The 21,462-nt window shown below is 42.5% G+C and overlaps 1 protein-coding gene across 1 annotated transcript in view; it reads left to right on the top strand.

The window, feature by feature from the left end:
• Positions 1–1,017: 1,017 nt before the first annotated feature.
• The window catches only part of EPGN (epithelial mitogen), an 88,883-nt gene continuing 68,438 nt past the window's right edge, over positions 1,018–21,462 (top strand). The window contains exons 1-2 of the mRNA XM_077476539.1: positions 1,018–1,178; positions 2,823–2,888. Of these exons, the coding sequence (XP_077332665.1) occupies positions 1,142–1,178; positions 2,823–2,888 (103 nt within the window). The 5' untranslated portion in view covers positions 1,018–1,141. The remainder of the gene's footprint in view (positions 1,179–2,822; positions 2,889–21,462) is intronic.

The raw sequence follows: 21,462 nt of genomic DNA, 5'->3' as shown, positions 1-21,462 counted from the left end.
CATTTGTATAGCACAAATGTGTCAAAAATGTCCAATGTGTCCGCCATAATGTCGCAGTCACAATAAAAATTGCTGATCGCCGCCATTACTAGTAAAAACAAAATGTATAAAAATGTCATAAAACTATCCAATATTTTGTAAACGCTATAAATTTTGCGCAAACCAATCAATATTCGCTTATTGCGATTTTTTTTTTACCAAATATATGTAGAAGAATACATATCGGCCTAAACTGAAGAAAAAAAAAATTTTTTCTATATTTTTTGGGGATATTTATTATAGCAAAAAGTTAAAAATAATGTGTTTTTTTCAAAATTGTTGCTCTTTTTTTGTTTATAGCGCAAAAAATAAAAACCACAGGGGTGATCAAATACCACCAAAAGAAAGCTCTATTTGTGGTAAAAAAAAAGGACATCAATTTTGTTTTGGGAGCCATGTCGCACGACCACGCAATTGTCAGTTAAAGCGACGCAGTGCCGAATCGCAAAAAGTGGTCTGGTCTTAAGCCAGCAAAATGGTCCGGTCTGAAAGTGGTTAATGCATAGGATGCATTAAGGTGAAAAACACAGGGGTTTACAACCCCTTTAAGCATGGAGACTTGGATGGATGGGGGACTTTGAATATTAAAAATGACCTAAATAGCATTTTTGTTTTGTGGTGCTCAGATGCAGTGTAGTTCTGCTTTAAGTTGGCACGAACCATCTGCATGGTGGGATTTTCTGGGTCCATCTAAATACATGTCTAATTTTATCATAGGAAGATGCAGTTATGACTGAGGAGTAGCATAGACTATTGTGATGGGTAATACTGCTTGTAACCTTTAAGCATTCTCTAAATAATTCTTAAAATATATATTTAGAAAAGAGAGAAAGTATTGAAACATTCCTAGTTTCATCAGCACACCCACTAGCTAATTCTGAATTTGTATGTTGTCTCCCCATAGATCTCGTTGTTTCACTAGTTAAGTGTATGGCCTTGGGGAGTTTTGTAGCAAGTGGCATGCATAGACAGTTATGACTGGTTAGAGAAGTCAGATGACTTTCTGTGCTATATAAGGGACAAGATCGGGGAAGCTGTTTTACCTGAAACATTCTGATAATACTTGAGAAGCAGACTGAAGAGATTTTGCCTGTTTTCCACAATGGGTTTACAAATATTAATATTATTTATGGCATATGGTAAGTTTACACTTTTATTGATACTTTAACAACCTTTTGTGCGTTTTTCTTATTTGTGCCATGGGTATTTTGGCATGTATCAATATATTGTAGATAAATTGCCAGGAACTCAGTTTATGCAGTTAGCAACATTTTGGTAAAGACTACGGTATGAGTTAGTAAAACAATATTTTGTACTGACCTGACTATTGGTGTCAAAATGTACACACAATGAAAATATCAGATGAATGATTGGCCATTTCTTTTTGCATGCTAGTCTCATATCGAAAATGGATAGGTTACTAAAGTTACAAAAATTCTCGTAAGACGGAATAGAACTTCAGAAGTGATGTAATGTATTGTATTGTATTATAATGTATTCTTTCATTATCAAGCATGTGTGGTTTTGGCTACATGATTTTTCTTACAAATACCATACTAATTACACAAAAATTGTTTGTTCCCTTATCTTACTGCAACAATGTTTGTACCTATCCCATCGGATATTTGTTGAACTTTCGTGAAAACTATGTGGTAACTAATACATTTTCGGACGATTCGTTTGAATACGTTTTTTTGTCACATTTTCCAGAACATTTAAAGTAATAGTAAAGTCTTGTTTTTTTAAATTAAAAATAAAACGTTATACTTACTTGCTCTGTGCAGTGGTTTTGCACAGAGCAGCCCATATCCTCCTCTTCTCGGGCCCCTCTTTGATGCTTCTGGCCCCTCTCTCCCGTTGAGTGCCCTCACAGCAAGCAGCTTGCTATGGGGGCACCGAGACGAGCCACTGCCCCATGTGTCCTTTCAGACACAGGGATGAGGCCTAGCTTCAGCCGTTTCTCTCCTCATTGGCTCACTGACTTTGATTGACAGCATCGGGAGCCAATGGTGCCGTGCTGCTGTCTCAGCCAATCAGGAGGGAGACAGCTGAGTCTCTCGTGCAACATTGTTTAATCAAGATGGGGCTCAGGTAAGTATTAGGGGAGCTGAGGGAGGTTGCTGCACGCAGAAGTTGCATTAAGATAAAAAAAAAACCTTCTGCCTTTACAACCACATTAATGTGTAGGCATCACACAGTCTTCATTCAAACTGACTCATTCTCTTGAGTCAGGGTTTACAAAAATGAAACAAATGGCCCTCAGCAATCACATATCAGCATGAGTACTGGAGTTCCGGCGTCTCCATGTTTCCCAACCCCCGCTGTCAGTGCTCTTTTTATTAGACACCAGCAAAGCCATCAAATAAAAACCCGCAAACTCTTATTGCTGTTAAATGTCATTACTTGAGCACAAAGTTTATTTTCATCTGTACATATTGCATTTTTTAGTACAATTCTGTGCATGTCTAACCCAATATTCTATCGTTTGTTTTGCCTAGCCATTGCTCCTCTTGCATTTTAAATGTAGCAACATAGTAAATGTTTCCCAAATAATATTTGGATCCACATAACTGCTTACTAAGATTTTGATTAATCAGTCAATTTCAATCTTCTGTTGTGTTTTTAGTAGTTATGCTTTAAGGGTTATTTACACGTAAAAAATATATTTGTAATTTACATTACTAGTTCTGCATATTAGATGAATAACATAGAAAATTATGTTTGTGTTTAAATATATTTTATATATCTGTTTCTAATATTAAATCTCATTGGAATTTTAACAGTGACGACTGTGCTGAGTGAAGTTACCCTAGGGCCTTCAGTTCATGATAAAAGCATTTTCACAAAAGGTAATTCTAACAATGTTAGTTGTTTTTAAATTAAAGTGATTGTAAAGTCTCGTTTAAGAAAAAAAAATAAAAATAACAAACATGTTATACTCTCCTCTGTGCAGTTGGTCTTGCACCTCTTCTCTGGTCCCTCTTTTCTGCTCCTTGCCCCTCCCTCCTATTGAGTGCCCCCACAGTCAGCAACTTCCTATGGGGGTGCTGGAGCTGAGTCACAGCTCTGTGTGTCCATTCAGACACGGAGCTCTGACCCGGCCCCACTCCCTCTCTCCCCTGATTGTTTGACTGACTTTGATTGACAGCTGTGGTAGCCAATGGCACCCCTGCTGTGCCTCAGCCAATCAGGAAGAGTGTCCTGGATGGCTTAGACATTTGTGGACAACGCTGGAGAGAGAAGGGACTCAGGCAAGTAATTAGGGGGGTACTGGGGAGGCTGCTACACACAACAGGTTTTTTTCCATTCTATGCATTAAGATAAAAAAAGCCTACTGCCTTTACAACTCCTTTAAGAATATTATAGAATTTTAGCAACAAAGATTTTACAACTGCGTGTAAATGTTATATGCTGTTTATAATTGAATGCCAGCCCTAAAGGCTTCCTTCTGACTGTTTCTGGATGGGGTCGCTCAGCAAAACCAATAGTTGTGTTCACATTTTAAAGTATAGCTAAAGCCAGAACTCTTTGTAGTTGTTGACATCATTTTATATATATATATATATATATATATATATATATATATAATATATATTTGTGTCCCACTTGGGAGATATACCTTCACGTCCTTTCCTGTAGATACAGCAGGAAGTGAGAGGAAATCTCTTTAATGTAAGACAATCCCCTCGTGGACAGTAACTGGAACATAGGTACTCTATAGAAGAGCCCCCCCCCCCCCCTCCTGTTCTGGTGACAACTCACACTTTTGGATTTCATTTTCATTCCCAGTGACAGAGTGTTCCCCAGGACAGATAGAGAGGTGAACCTCAGCAATACAAACCTAACAAGATCTATAACCTCTCACCATACCATAGTTGCCAATGGTCCCAAAATTCCTGGGACATTCCTGGTATTTAGACCCTTATCCTGGTCTTACCGTGTCTCGGGAAATTTCCAGATTTATCTCCAGAGCCACTGGTAGAGGTCCAGAGCAGGCACTGGTGACTTTGTCTCCACCGCTATTACAGAAGACCAGCTCTCATAAGGAAGAAACAAGAGGCAGAGCCCGGGTGGCAATGAAAGTGTCTGCCAATAGAAATGGAGCTGCTCCATTTCTATAGGCAACCTCTTTCATTGCCACCCAGGCTCCACCTCTTGTTTCTTCCCTTCAGCCTCCACAAGAGCTGGTCTTCTGTAGATGGCACGGAAACCAAATCACAAATACAGAGCAGCATGGACTAGCTGCATCTGTGGTGACAAATAGACAAGCTGCATCTGTAGTGACAAGTGCGGTGCATCTGTTGCGACAAAGCGACAAGCTGTATCTCTGGTGACAAGTGCGCTGTATCTGCGGTGACAAGTGCGGTGCATCTATGGTGACAAAGTTACAAGCTGTATCTGTGGTGACAGGTGTGGTGCATTGGTGGTGACAAAGTGACAAGCTGCATCTGTGGTGACAAGTGTTGTGCATCTGTGGTGACAAAGTGACAAGCTGTATCTCTGGTGACAAGTGTGCTGTATCTGCGGTGACAAGTGCGGTGCATCTGTGGTGACAAAGTTACAAGCTGTATCTGTGGTGACAGGGGCGGTGCATCTGTGGTGACCAAGTGACAAGCTGTGTCTGCAGTGACAAGTGTGCTGTATCTGCAGTGAGAAGTGTGGTGCATCTGTGGTGACAAAGGGACAAGCTGCATCTGTGGTAACAAGTGCAATGCATCTGTAGGGACAAAGTGACAAGCTGCATCTGTAGTGACAAGTGTGATGCATTTGTGGTGACAAGTGCAGTGCATCTGAGGTGACCAAGTGACAAGCTGTATCTGTGGTGACAAAGTGACACGCTGAATCTGTGGTGAAAAATGCAGTGCATCTGTTGCAACAAGTGCACGGCAAATGAAAAGCTGTATTTTTGGTGACAAGCTGCATCTGTGGTGACAAGTGAACGCTGCATCTGTGGTGACAAGCTGCATCTGTGGTGACAAGTGACAAGCTGCTCCAGTGGTGACAAGTGACAAGCTGTACCTGTGGTGATAAGTGACAAGCTGCACCTGTGGGGACAAGATGACAAGCTGTATCTGTGGTGATAATTGACAAGCTGTATCTGTGGTGACAAGTGACAAGCTGCATTTGTAGTGACAAGTGACAAGCGGCATCTTTGGTGACATGTGAGTGCTGCATCTGTGGTGATAAGTGAGAAGCTGCTTCTGTGATGACAAGTGACAAGCTGCTTCTGTGGTGACAAGTGTAATATATTTTAGTTACAAGTAGAGGTATGCTGAGTCAGCCCGTGGCTTCGTATTTGTCTTGATAGTGTTCCTGGGAGTTTTGGGTGTACTTGGCCATTATTGTTTTACAGAACCCGTGCTACATTCTACATACTGTAAGTATATATAATAAATCCTGCATAAAGTTGCTACCTCTTACAATGATCATAACAGCTGTGCAGGCACATGGTCCAGTGTGAAAGCTTCTGGATGTATTCAAAACCAAGATGCAACAATGCCAGTATATCTTAAGTAGGGATGGATTTAGGTTTTGGCCTGCCATGGGTTTACAGCAAATTTTGGTGAACTAATGCAGGAATCTGCTGTACCAAATTCTTTGTAACTATATTGCACTGCGTGGCCTTTGAACGTAGGGCCTCTGCCTTAGAAGGTTCCAATAATGGTGCCTTTTTTTTATATGCCAACCCTTCACTATTAAAGGGTATGTACCTAGCAGCCATTTTTCAGTGTGTGTTGGAGTAGTTGAGGGAGAGCTAACAGTCTGTGTAGTGTACATTGCTATACAGCACTATACTGCGCTATATTGTGCTAAAGTTCTCTGGAATGCAGTGTGCTGAGCTATATGTTCCTGAGTACCTCCCTATTTTCACAGTTCAGAGAACCAACCGTTCTTTTTAATACTACCTTTGTTTTGATGTTTTTGTAATCTTTATTTTTTCTAATTTTCTGCTAGGAAAAATAGGGTCACAGTTTATTGTTTCAGTGTTTATTTTTTTTTTTTTTTGGGGGGGTGGGGTATATTTTATTTTGTTAAGGCCTTTCTTTTAATATCGGAGTCTGCAGCGTACACTTGTGCTGTCTCTTAAGGGATATAGGACATTTTGAGCAGACTTTACCGGTACCAGAAAAGGAATACTATATCATTTTATGAAAATGTATTTATTGTATATTACAAAAAAATATACAAAATGAGTACAAAATAAAAACAAGAAAGTCAAAGCTCTCATTGGTATAACCACACAATGTACCGTATTTGCCGGCGTATAAGACGACTGGGCGTAACAGACGACCCCCTATTTTTCAAGTGAAAACATAGGTTTTGGGCAATACTCGTGGTATAAGACTACCCCCCTTCTGAGGCAACACCATTTAAAAAAACATTAGAACGATTAAAAAATACAAAGCAAGAATGCTAACTACTCATCCGCCTTGCTGTGTTATGTCATAAAGTAAATCAAACAATAATAGCACAAACAGATCTATTGAATGCCACAACACTGGAAAGTAGAATTTTTCACTAACCAAACCTATACCACTCTTGGGTTACATTCTATGGGAATTGTCTACCAAAATGCATTTAATAACCCCCCCTGTCATATGTCCCAGATTTACCTGTCCCTCTTGGGTGCCTGGGACCTCAAAGGCAAACAGCAGGATGTATAGTAGTAGGAGATCAGTGAATGGATTTACCCAGGGAAGTATGGTGAGCGGTGTATTATTTTAATGAATACAACTCCTGCTTGGATTGGCAGAGGCTGTAGCATCGTCAGCCCTTGTCTCTCTCTCTCTCTTAATAGAATACATCGCTCGCTGGGATTGGCTCAACAGCGCATACTGTTTGTAGCTGCAGCCACATACAGTATTAGCAGACATTTGGGGGCTGACATCCATCGGGCAGCATTGTATACCTGTATACCCGGCGTATAAGACGACCCCCGATTTTTGGGCATTTTTTTTAAGTGTAAAAGGTAGTCTTATACGCCAGCAAATACAGTATATATGTAGAGTCCCTAATTCTGCGAGTCAGAGAGGTCGAAGTTTCGCTTTATGCTTCCTCAGGACCTTTTTTGCTTGACCGCAAGCAGAGGGATTCTGTATAGAAGAGAGAGAGGAGGGAAATATCATATTTGATAGAACCGATAAGAAATGCAGCCAGATATCTTATAAAAATATAGTCCCCATAAGTAATATGGGGAGCAGTGTATATGAAGTGCCACTCACATATCAGAGAGGCCCCTTATACATTCAGCATTCCAAGTGCTACCCAAAGTTAACCAGATCAACGAAAAGCATCCCTAGATCAATTAGCCAATAATTCACAGTACCCCATTCTATAAGGCGGACAAAATGAAAATCGGCCTCCAAAGAAATATAAAACGGACAATCAATGCAATCAAAACCATATCAATATAATACTCGCTGGACAGTGGGTATCCCCAAAATAACTACAATGGGACAAAAGTCAGTGTATCGTATCATTAAATCAGACCTGCAGTCCTGTTAGCTCTTATATAGAGTATAAAAAACATAAGATAAATGGAGTGGCAAATGGCAATATCCCTTGTTTAACCATAATGCTCATTAGAATCACAAACATAGTCAGATACCTTGATAGTATTAAGGAGAGGGTCAGTGATCGAATGACTTATTAAAAGCCTTCCAAAGAAACAGCAGAGGGAAGACTGAGATCTAGAAAAATCAATAATAACCAAATTAGTGTTAGTTTCCTGTCAACTCATTGCAAATTAAAAGAACTGCTCAGATCATGAGCAACGCTCAGTTGCAAACTTACCAATAAACCTGTGTGAGAATCAACATCCGATAACTTGCATTTGCAAGGCAGCAGATATAGTCAAGTAAACACTGGTGGCAACATACACAGAGGTCTAGAAGGCAAAATAAATCAAATTACTCTTTAGTCAATAAACACCATTGCAGTAACGCTGGCAAGGATAGTTGCAAGCGCAATCAAAGTCCACATACATAGGCTCACCTGACAATGTATGTCCTAAATCATGCCACAGATACTTCCAGCATCCAAACTTTAAATAGGATAAGCGAATGGCGCCACACACCATCAGATAATAGCTGACTACAATCAGTTGTGAAGGAGCATACCAGTGAATGCCGCAGTATGGGGCATTCACCTGCACTCTTAAGAAGAAATCCTCCATACGGCGTAAATAGACAGCACCGCCGTATGCCACACATGAGCCGTAGGGATGAAAGAGGCTAACTCTGGGCCGAAAGTGTACAAATGCGCAGTAGCACACAATAGACACTTAGAAAAAATAATATATCATGGAAAACAACCTCTAATAATAATGGTGCTACATCAATCGATATAACCAAGCAAGGCATTTCTAACCAGATGGTGACATCATGTAAACTCATCATCAAAGGCTTATGCTCAAATTTATTGTTCATCTGTCCACAGTAACCGTTTGTATAATTAATAAATCAAATATGTATGTAGTATACTTATAAGGGGGAATTCCCTCTGCTCCTACCACCGGAACACCACCACCATGGCTATACATGGGATACTGAGAACCAACCTGCAGCCAGATGATTACCATGCAGGGGGTCCCCATAAGTAAATGTCATAGATGAACCACCGATCAGAGATGTAATCCAGAGCAAGGCAAAATAATCTTAATCCCACACTAAAATAGAGATTAAAACTGCTGCATTCATCATCCAAACCTCCCACACCCATTTACTATAAATTTTTGATTTAATTACAATATCAATTATCAAAATGGTGATTTATGATACATGGTTTGAAATCATGATTTTGCCACAGATCTATTGGGTCATATACAAGCAGAAGGGAGTAGCATAACAATCCTTATTTTGAATGGTTTCACCATAATATTGCGGAGAGAAAATAGGTTTTAAAGGGCCATCCATTTTCAGCCCAGAAATGGTTCCCAGCCCAGAAATGCACGTGGAATTTCTGTAGTTAATGCCTTTTTGGATGACATGGAAGTGGTGATAAATCAATATAATCTAGTTGTATTACAACTATTGCATCATGTACTGACAAAAAACGTGTTTACATTTAATGGGTCCAACTACCTTCAGGTGCAGGGTGTTGTGATGGGGAAATGCTGTGCCCCATCATATGGCAACCTGTACCTGGGGGGGGGGGGAGCATACAGTGTTTACCGATTAACTCTTATCTGTGTGTCTGTCCAGCATTATATCCACTTAAGCCCCGGACCATTTTGCTGGTCAAAGACCAGACCGCTTTTTGCGATTCGGCACTGCGCCGCTTTAACTGACAATTGCGCGGCCATGCGACGTGGCTCCCAAACAAAATTGACGTCCTTTTTTCCCCACAAATATAGCTTTCTTTTGGTGGTATTTGATCACCCCTGTGGTTTTTATTTTTGGCGCTATAAACAAAAATAGAGCGACAATTTTGAAAAAAAACCCATTATTTTTTACTTTTTGTTATAATAAATATCCCCCAAAAATATATAAAAAAACATTTTTTTTCCCTCAGTTAAGGCCGATACGTATTCTTCTACATATTTTTGGTAAAAAAAAATTAGCAATAAGCGATTACTGAGCAAAAGTTATAGCGTTTACAAAATAGTTTTATGGCATTTTTATTAATATTTTTTTTTTTACTAGTAATGGCGGAGATCAGCGATTTTTATTGTGACTGCGACATTATGGCCGACACATTGGACATTTTTGGGACCATTGTCATTTATACAGCAATCAATGCTATATAAATGCAGTGATTCCTGTGTAAATGACACTGGCAGTGAAGGGGTTAACCAGTGGGTGGCAGTGTAGGGGTTAAGTGTTCCTATCACATGGAGCAGAGATCAGCGTCACTAGTTGCTAGGCAGAACGGGGAGATGCTGTTTACAAACGGCATCTCTCCATTCAGCCACCCCCTGAGACGATCGATTCCGCGGGACCCGCGACCGGACTCACGGGGGTCCCGACCAGCACGCAAGCGTGCCGCTGAAGGCGCACTCGCGATGGCAGGGCGGCAAATTTAAAGGGACGTACAGGTACGCCCATTTGCCTGCCCGTGCCATTCTGCCGACGTACATCGGCGTGCGCTGGTTGGGAACCGGATATACTGGTACAGATACATAGATGACATGTTCATGGTTTGGAATTCCAGTAAAACAGACTTGCTGGTATTTATGGAGAAATTGTCTAATAACGAATATAATCTCAAATTTTCCATGCATAGTGACTCACGATCAATACCTTTTCTAGACTTTAACATTTTCAAACAAGGGAATGGTGCATTAGGCACCTCACTGTATAGGAAACTCACTGCAGGGAATACTGTACTCCGTGCCTCTAGTGCCCACCCCCAACCATTGATTAGAAGTATACCATACTCACAATACCTACATATTAGATGCAATTGCTCCAATGAAGACGACTTTTTGAAGGACTCTAAATTGAGAGCAAGGCTTTTAGAAAGGAGCTATACTAAGACAAAAAAAAAAGCCTATTACAAGGCATGTCTAAAAAATAGACAAGAACTATTGTTTGATACTAAGATAAAGAAATAGGAAGATACTGTAAGGATTGTTACCACATATTCTAATAATCATGATATGGTGAAAAAAACACTGGAGAGACATTGGCACCTCCTTACTGGGGATCCAATTCTAAGAAAATATATTGGACAATATCTCCAAGTCACGTATAAAAAATGCAGATCGCTAAAAGATCGTCTTGTCCACAGTAATTTCCTGGAATTTGCGGGGCCTAGTGAACATTTGAAAGGCATGTTTAGATGTGGCAATTATGGGTATTATGGCTGGATCTTTCATACTCCCCAATGGTAATATGCATAGAATTGAACACTATGCGAAATTGTCAAACAAAATGTGTAATCTATATTGCACTATTACACATATTGTAAATGTGGATCATTTTATATAGAAAAAACATTTAGGAATTTTTGGAGGAGAATATATGACCACATCTACTACATTATAACAAAATCTACTCTATACTAGGGATGAGCTTCGTGTTCGAGTCAAACGCAAGTTCGACTCGAACATCGGTCGTTCGTGCGTTCGCCGAATTCCGAACGTTTGGACCGTTCGCGGCAAAATTCGTGTGGCCCACAATGCACTGCGATGGCGCAATGCATTGCTGTCTCACGATTGGCCAAGCATGCACTGTGACCCCGCATGCTTGGCCAATCGCAGCGCCAGCAGCGAGGAGAGCCATGGTTGGCCACAGGCATCCTGCCTGTGGCCAATCATAGCTCAGGCTGTGTATTGCACGCCCCACACTATATAATGCCGCCATAGCGGCGGCCTCGTGTAGTGTGTTGGCGTCTGAAGCAGTAGGTGTTCTGTGTACCTTCAACACAGTTACACACCAATCGTTTTTGGCTGATTTACTATCTTGCTCTTGTGTAGTGGTTACTGTCTGTGCCCTGACCGCAGTATACACCACTATATTCACCTCACCTATATAGCTAGTGATCTAGCTTTAATAATAGAGCTTGCAGTCAGTAGTGTTAGTGCGTGCTGTGTGCGTGCTCTGTACCCAGTACATACCGCTATAATCCACCTACATAGCTGTTCTCTATTTGGGCCCGATTGTCATCTGCAGGAGTTATTGGAAGTTGTGTGTGCTTCCAGCACAGCACAGTATACATCTGTATATACCCCTTTAACTCTGCTGTTTTCTGGTTATTGTCTGCGTGCCCTGACCGCAGTATACACCGTGATATTCACCTCACCTATATAGCTAGTGGTCCATCTTTAACAATAGAGCTTGCAGTCAGTAGTGTCACTCAGGAGATAGTGCGTGCTGTGTGCGTGCTCTGTACCCAGTACATACCGCTATAATCCACCTACATAGCTGTTCTCTATTTGGGCCCGATTGTCATCTGCAGGAGTTATTGGAAGTTGTGTGTGCTTCCAGCACAGCACAGTATACATCTGTATATACCCCTTTAACTCTGCTGTTCTATAAAAAAGGCATCTGCAGGAGTTAGTGGGTGTTGTGTGCCTCCAGCACAATATAAACTACCCAACTACTGTTTTACCCAACTCCCTTCAGGCCATTACCATGTCTGGAAGGCCAGCAAGGAGAGGCAGACAGGCGCGAGCCGATAAAAGAGGGCAAGCAGGCTCTGTGTCTAGAGACAACAGTGCTGGTCGTGGACGCGGTGCATTGTCATCAGCACGTGGCCATGGGACATGCTTGTCCTTCTTTTCTGCAGCTGGACATGTTGAACCGCAACATGCCAACGACTTGGTAGAGTGGATGACCAAGCCCTCTTCATCCTCCTCATCCTCTCTCACCCAGTCTCAGGGTAGTAGAAAAGCAGCTGCCAACACATCATCGTCCCTCCTCTCAATGTCATCATCAGTGACTCCTTCCCTAGACCCACCACGTCCTCCTGAGGAGTCTCCTGAACTCTTTGAGCACAGTGTTGGGTACATGCTCCAGGAGGATGCCCAGTGTTTGGTGGGCTCTGATGATGACACTCAGCTAGAGGAAGGCAGTAGCGTGAGCGCAGAGAGAGAGGATGCTCAAGAAGCACAGCAATCTGGCAGTCATGTTCCACAAGCTGCAGCATACTGCCAGGTTTGCTACAGCGATGAAGAGGGAGGGGATGATGAGGGCACTGACTCCACGTGGGTGCCTGGAAGGAGGGAGGAGGAGGAGGAGGAGGAGGAGGAGGAGGCACATGTCCAACGAGGCAGGATGCCCTCCGGGGGCCAGCTTAGGGGCAGCACACCAACTGAATCACACCGCAGAGCTCCGCCTGCGCAGAGCGCTTCCTCTGCGCGTTATTCTAAAAGTTCTTTGGTGTGGGCCTTTTTTGAGACGAGTGCATCAGATCGCACCGCTGCTATTTGCAACATATGTCTCAAGCGTATCTCACGTGGCCAAAACATCAGCCGCTTGGGCACCACATGCTTGACCAGACATATGTTGACCTGCCATGCAGCTCGTTGGCAAGCATACCTCAAAGACCCACACCAAAGAACAAAGCAGACCTCTCCTTGCTCCTCATCAGCTGGCATCTCCAACCCCACTAGACCTTCAGTCCTCTCTGAAACCTGCTCTGAGAGGAATGAAGGTGTAGAATTAGATGTGTCACAGCCAAGTGCTTCCGGGAACTCTGCTAGTGGTACATCCACGTCCGATTATAGCAGGCAAATGTCCCTGCCCCAGCTGCTGGACCGGCGGAAGAAATTTACTCCCAGCCATCCACATGCCCAGAGGTTGAATGCTAGCTTGGCTAAATTGCTAGCACTTCAACTGCTGCCTTTTCAGTTGGTAGACTCGGCCCCCTTCCGTGAGTTTGTACAATGTGTGGTTCCTCAGTGGCAGGTCCCCAAACGCCACTTTTTCTCACGGAAGGCGATTCCGGCTCTCTACCGGCATGTGGAAGGCAATGTCCTTGCCTCGCTGGACAGGGCGGTCAGCGGTAAGGTGCATATTACCGCTGACTCATGGTCCAGCAGGCATGGACAGGGACGTTACCTGTCTTTCACGGCCCATTGGGTCACTCTTCTGGCTGCTGGGAAGGATGCAGGACAAGGTGCAGTAGTGTTGGAGGTTGTTCCGCCACCACGCCTCCAAAATGCTACTATTGGTTGTGACACACCTCTCTCCTCCACCCCCTCCTCTTCTTCTTCCTCCATGGCCTCTTCCAGTGCTCTGTCCTCAGAACCAGCGGTGCTCCGTAGGCGTTGCAGGGGCTACGCAAGTACGCAGGCAAAACGATGCCATGACGTGCTTGCGCTGGTTTGTTTGGGGGACAGGAGCCACACTGGGGCGGATGTTTTGTCAGCTCTGCAGGGGCAGGCCGAGAGGTGGTTGACGCCACGCCAGCTTAAGCCAGGAATGGTGGTTTGCGACAATGACACCAACCTCCTCTCCGCCCTCCGACAGGGACAACTGACCCATGTGCCCTGTGTAGCTCACGTCCTTAACCTGGTGGTGCAGCGGTTCTTGGGCAGGTACCCCGGCTTACAGGATGTCCTGAAACAGGCCAGGAGAGTCTGTGTGCATTTCCGCCGATCATTTAATGCCTGTGCTCGGCTGGCTGAGCTCCAAAAGGAGTTGAACCTGCCCAAGAACCGCCTTATATGTGACATGCCCACCAGATGGAACTCAACATTGGCCATGCTGCAGCGGCTGTACACGCAGCAGAGGGCCATCAATGAGTACCTGTGCGACTACGGCACCAAGACAGGGTCAGGGGAGCTTGGTTTTTTCTCACCACGCCAGTGGGGCATGATCAGGGATGCATGCACTGTCCTGTCACCGTTTGAGGAGGCCACAAGGATGGTGAGCAGTGACAGTGCATGCATCAGTGACACTGTACCTCTTGTCCACTTCTTGGAGCATACGCTGCGTGGAATAATGGACAGGGCACTTGAGGCAGAACAGAGGCAGGAAGAGGAGGACTTCCTTGCCTCTCAAGGCCCCCTTTATCCAGACAGTGTTCCTGCTGTGCCACCCATCACACAGGAAGAGGGTGAGGAGGAGGAAGAGGAGGAGGAGGATGATTGTGTCAGCATGGAGGTGGAGGCTGGCACTCAGCATCAGCATCAGCAGCAGCAGTCTTATAGGGATGATTTACAGTCCCAAGAAACACGTGGACTTGTACGTGGCTGGGAGGAGGTAGCTGCGGATCATGTTGTCCTTAGTGACCCAGAGGACTCCGGACCGAATGCCTCAGCTAACCTACGCTGCATGGCCTCCCTGATCCTGCAAAGCCTGCGGAAGGATCCTCGTATTCTTCGGATCAAGGAGAGGGACCATTACTGGCTGGCCACTCTCCTTGATCCACGGTACAAGGGTAAGGTTGCCGACCTTATCTTGCCATCGCAGAGGGAGCAGAGGATGAGACATCTCCGGGAGGCCTTGCAGAAAGCTCTGTGCAACGCGTTCCCAGAGACTGGGAGGTCACAAACTCCTGGTCCTGGACAACGTGTTGCTGAGGCATCAGTCAGAAGGAGCGGTGGAGAAGGTGGCCGTCTGACTGATGCTTTCAGACAATTTTTTAGTCCGCAGCCCCAAGGTATGATTGGTTCCAGCACCCATCGCCAGCGTCTAATTTACATGGTGCAGGAATACCTAGGGGCAAGGTCAGACTTGGACACCTTTCCCACTGAAAATCCTCTGGCTTACTGGGTCTTGAGGATGGATCACTGGCCAGAGCTTGCACAGTATGCAATTGAGCTACTGGCCTGTCCTGCATCCAGCGTTCTTTCGGAACGCACCTTCAGTGCTGCTGGTGGCTTCGTTACCGATCACAGGGTGCGCCTGTCCACCGAATCAGTTGATCGACTGACCTTCATCAAGATGAATCAGTCTTGGATCACCCACAGCTACCAAGCACCTGAAGCTGATGTAACCGAATAATTTTTTTTGAAATACCACATCCCTTCAAGACTGCCTATGCTGATGCTGAGTGACTGTCCTGTTATGTTGATTGTCTATCCTCTTCCTCCTCCGCTGATATGTTGGAAGAACATTTTTGGTTCTGGGTGATGCCTAAGGCCCAATTTTTCTGCCCCTGTTTAACAGGGGCGTTTAAGTACAATTTTTGATGCAATGCTTTGCAGCAGGGCTAATTCCTGCAATAAAACTAGAGTATATGGCAGAGGTTGCAGTGTGATGGCACCAGTGCCTAAGGCCCAATTTTTCTGCCCCTGTTTAACAGGGGCCTTTAAGTACAATTTTTGATGCAATGCTTTGCAGCAGGGCTAATTCCTGCAATAAAACTAGAGTATATGGCAGAGGTTGCAGTGTGATGGCACCAGTGCCTAAGGCCCAATTTTTCTGCCCCTGTTTAACAGGGGCGTTTAAGTACAATTTTTGATGCAATGCTTTGCAGCAGGGCTAATTCCTGCAATAAAACTAGAGTATATGGCAGAGGTTGCAGTGTGATGGCACCAGTGCCTAAGGCCCAATTTTTCTGCCCCTGTTTAACAGGGGCGTTTAAGTACAATTTTTGATGCTATGCTTTGCAGCAGGGCTAATTCCTGCAATAAAACTAGAGTATATGGCAGAGGTTGCAGTGTGATGGTACCAGTGCCTAAGGCCCAATTTTTCTGCCCCTGTTTAACAGGGGCGTTTAAGTACAATTTTTGATGCAATGCTTTGCAGCAGGGCTAATTCCTGCAATAAAACTAGAGTATATGGCAGAGGTTGCAGTGTGATGGCACCAGTGCCTAAGGCCCAATTTTTCTGCCCCTGTTTAACAGGGGCGTTTAAGTACAATTTTTGATGCAATGCTTTGCAGCAGGGCTAATTCCTGCAATAAAACTAGAGTATATGGCAGAGGTTGCAGTGTGATGGCACCAGTGCCTAAGGCCCAATTTTTCTGCCCCTGTTTAACAGGGGCGTTTAAGTACAATTTTTGATGCAATGCTTTGCAGCAGGGCTAATTCCTGCAATAAAACTAGAGTATATGGCAGAGGTTCAAAAAATATCAGTACAGCGCAAATACAAAATAATACAATAAATATCATAAAGTGAAAAATAAAAAGTCCATATAGTGAATAATAAGGGAAGTTCAGAAAGAGTCCACTTGTGTAATGTGTCTTCAATCAATATATCAAGTGACGATGTGATCCCTTCACCATTGAGCAAGTTGAACTCTCACCTCAACAAGTGGACCCCTGATATATCAGATAGGTCAAAAACGCATGTTCCCATCAAGGGTAGATCATAAGGTTACAGCAGACCAAGCGGAAGCATTTCCAGGTAAGGTTCTCCTCCGTATCATCAGATCAATGTGATATCATATATGAAAAAGAACAGGCAAATCTAGTGCTCTCCGTTGATGCCAATTTATTAAACAAATAAATAAAAGACAAATACCACTCACATTTGTAAGCACTGATCTCCAGTGCTGAGTGCTAAGACAAAAAGTACCATGCATGGATCAGTGTGTCAGCTGGCGGATGACGTCACGACGCAGGTCACGTGGTCCGTACGCGTTGCGTCCCAAAAAGTAGGCGGGACTTCATCAGCGGTGACGGAATGACGTCGGGCGGCCGCTTTTATACCAACACACTAATATAGAACCAATACAAAGCGGAGTTATGCGCAAGACAGATACCGTAGACAGCACGTATCAAACGTGACACCGGAACATAGATCTGCGCTCACTCCAAACACAGGAAGGAGAGAGAAAGCATCAAAAAATATATATGCTATGGAGAAGTTAAAACCAAACCAGAGAGAGGCAAAATAATAGTCTGCTGATTAGCAACAAGATACAATCCTCTAATTATTCTCACATAAACTATGTGGAGAAAGAAAGAGGATATTGCCTAAAGAAAGCAGTACAATATAATCTCCTGGTAAGTCAAAAAATAAAAACCTAATAAATATACCCGCAATGCCGCTGACGCCATCAGAAAGCTACACTGATCCATACATGGATTAATAAAAATGAGTACCAAAATATAAATCAAAACAAAAAAATATAAAGATAAAAATAAAAATAAAAATTAAAAAAAATAAAATTAAATGAAAATGAAAATAAAAATAAAAATAAAAATAAAAATAAAATAAATAAAATTGAAAATGAAAATAAAAATAAAAATAAAAATAAAAATAAAAGTAATAATGAAATTAAAATAATAAAATTAAAATGAAAATAAAATACAAATACAAGTATAAAAGGAAAAAATTCTAATACAATAAAACAATTCAATTATCTGTCCGAAATGAAACAATTTAAATCAAAATCCACGTTTAGACCTCTCGGGGCAAGAACCCTTGTTTCATGGATCCAATAAGATTCACGTTTGCTTAATTGGCGTATGAAGTTACCTCCACGCCAATGTTTGGTTACCTTCTCAATCCCCCAAAAGCTCAAACCTTTGGGATTCTGAGAATGCACCAATTTGAAATGGCGAGACACATTGTGGGTCTTAAGACCCTTTTTGATATTATTTACGTGTTCACCCAACCTCACATGTAGGGGTCTAGAGGTTCTGCCAATATATTGGAGACCACATTCACATTGTAACATGTATACCACCCCTATGGTAGAGCAGGTAATAAGTTTATCGATCTTATATTCCTTATTGTTACTTGTAGCTATAAAAGATTTTCTCCTTTTTACATTGCATCTAGAATGTCTGCATGCCGTACATCTACCGCACGCATAGAAGCCGGATAAAAAAGAGAAAAGTCTACTTTCAGTTTGTACAGGAGGATCGATAACACTCGGTGCTATTTGGTCACGTATTGATGGAGCCTTCTTATATATGAAAGAGGGCCGTGCAGGTAACAGAGGGCCCAACACTCGATCCTGTTTCAATATAAACCAATTTTTGGCAACAACTTTTTCGAATTTCTTATACTGTACGTTATAATCAAGAACCATTCTGAAATTGACCCCTTCCACTCCTGATTCTTTTATCTTATCTCTAACCAAAAGGGATCTATCCATCTGTTGGACCAAAGAAATTTCATGTTCAAGAACAGAGCGATCATATCCCTTTTCTTGGAATTTAGAGGATAGGGTATGGGCTTGATGCACGAAATCATCCATACGAGAGCAGTTCCGTCTTAATCTTACATACTGTCCCCTGGGGATATTGCATAACCAAGACTTATGGTGGCAGCTCCCCAGGGGAATGTACGAATTCCGATCAGTTGGCTTGAAATGATTTTTTAATACTAGCCCATCATTCGCTTTGGCGATCTCAAGATCAAGAAACACCATCCGTTCTTGGCTGATATTCCATGATAACTGGATGTTTTTTTCATTACCGTTCATGGTGCCGATAAATTCATCCAAACCAAGCCGGTCACCATCCCATATAAGGATAAGATCATCTATAAATCTATTGTAGCAAATTAATTCCTTGGGGCGGTTCCGAAACACGACGTCCTCCTCCCAGTGGGCCATAAATAGATTGGCCACACTGGGAGCAAACCTAGCCCCCATGGCAACCCCCCTCACTTGTAAAAAGAACTGATGATTAAACCAAAAATAATTCCTCGATAAACAAAAATCTAGGCATTTGAGAATATATTTTTTGTGGCACTCAGATAAATCAGAATAAGTAGACATAGCCCACTGGACTGAAGCTCGTGCATCACTGTGTCCTATAATAGTGTACAGTGAACCAATGTCGGCAGTCACAAAAAAACAAGAGGCCGTAATCTCTAATGACTCAAGGATTTGAATGATGTGTTTAGTATCTTTAAGGAATGCTCTGGTTTTAAACACCAGGGGTTGTAAAAAGGTGTCAATGTACTGACCCACTCTTGAAGAGATAGAGTCAATACCATTGACAATAGGCCTGCCAGGCGGGTTGACACAATCCTTGTGGATTTTTGGTAGGCTATATATAATCGGGGTTCTGCAAAATAATGGATCAAGATAAGATCCCTCCTTTTTATTAAGAATATTTTTATTTTTTCCTTCTTCTATTAACCAATGTAATTCATCCTTATACTGCAACATGGGGTCTTTGTTCAGAATATGGTATGTGTCAGTATCACCGACAAGTTTATTCATTTCGGACATATAATTGATCCTATTTAAAATAACCAATCCCCCCCCTTTATCTGCGGGGCGTATGATAATATCATCCCTGCTCCTAAGGGATTCCATTCCCAATTTGATATACTGGGGGTCCTTTACTTTACGTACTTTGAGATTGTCTAAATCATTTATGACAACATTCTTAAAAACCTCCAAAAACTTATTATCAGCATTTAAGGGGTTAAACGTGGATTTGTTACGGAGATTAGAGTGTTGATTTTCAAATGCTTTCACTTGTCTAACCGGATTGGATAAGAAATATTTTTTCATGTTTAAATTCCTGATGAACTTTTGAATGTTAACATAAGTGTGGAATTTATTCAAATTCCTAACCGGAGCAAATTTTAAACCCCTATCCAAAACCATCCATTGAATCATTTAAGGATACTCCTGACTTCATTAGACTCTCTGTTGAATTAAAGGATAAGATGGCAAAGTGGGACTTTGAGATCCAAAACAAGAAAAAGAAAAAATTCATAAGAGATTCTGATGATTTCAATGGGGGAAATGTCTTTAAATGGCAAAAAATGAATCAAACTGAGGGAGATATTCACCACAATACTCCTATTGAGGTTGATGTCATGGCCCCTGTACCCCCACCTGGCTCTCTAGGCACCCCTAGTTTGGAACATCCGGTATCTGAGTCCAGTAACACTAGGAGTGGTGCTCCCAGGGGTGGTACATATAATAAGGGACCCCGTAATAATTACGGAAGAAAAAGAGGTAGAGGTAATGGTAATCATGACAGGAATTTTGATTCTAGGGAAGTCCCTGTTAATGAGTCTCAGTACTATTATGATTATCATTCCCCTAACAGACAGGGTGGATACCAGTCTGATTATGGTTCCCATCAGAGGGCTTTCTATGGTGGCCAACCGAGATATTCCTTACCTGTGTCTAATAGGTATACACCATTACAGTATGGAGGAGCTGGAGAGGGAGGGGATTTTTCGGGTGCACAGAGTGGACCCGGAAGGGGTCCTTATGTGCAACCCCCTGTCCACCAACCTATCAATCCACCATTTGCACCTCCACCTATCCATCAGGAGTGGTGGAGACAGCAACCGTATGGAACCCCCCGGTCGGGCAATCAGGTTCGAAAAAGAAAAGAGAGAGAGGAAGGAGAGGGGGCAGGAGAATTCAAAAAACAAAAACCCCAATAGGAGCAGGTATATATAACCTAAGTGGATGCCCACTAAGTGATAACGAGTTAAAAGTTTTGGATAGGGGTTTAAAATTTGCTCCGGTTAGGAATTTGAATAAATTCCACACTTATGTTAACATTCAAAAGTTCATCAGGAATTTAAACATGAAAAAATATTTCTTATCCAATCCGGTTAGACAAGTGAAAGCATTTGAAAATCAACACTCTAATCTCCGTAACAAATCCACGTTTAACCCCTTAAATGCTGATAATAAGTTTTTGGAGGTTTTTAAGAATGTTGTCATAAATGATTTAGACAATCTCAAAGTACGTAAAGTAAAGGACCCCCAGTATATCAAATTGGGAATGGAATCCCTTAGGAGCAGGGATGATATTATCATACGCCCCGCAGATAAAGGGGGGGGATTGGTTATTTTAAATAGGATCAATTATATGTCCGAAATGAATAAACTTGTCGGTGATACTGACACATACCATATTCTGAACAAAGACCCCATGTTGCAGTATAAGGATGAATTACATTGGTTAATAGAAGAAGGAAAAAATAAAAATATTCTTAATAAAAAGGAGGGATCTTATCTTGATCCATTATTTTGCAGAACCCCGATTATATATAGCCTACCAAAAATCCACAAGGATTGTGTCAACCCGCCTGGCAGGCCTATTGTCAATGGTATTGACTCTATCTCTTCAAGAGTGGGTCAGTACAT

The sequence above is a fragment of the Lithobates pipiens genome, unplaced genomic scaffold, assembly GCF_037356315.1.
Source record: "Lithobates pipiens isolate NorthernLeopardFrog02 unplaced genomic scaffold, aLitPip1_a1.2 Scaffold_13, whole genome shotgun sequence".
NCBI lineage: Eukaryota > Metazoa > Chordata > Amphibia > Anura > Ranidae > Lithobates > Lithobates pipiens.
This window is presented reverse-complemented; position numbering and strand designations above follow the sequence as displayed.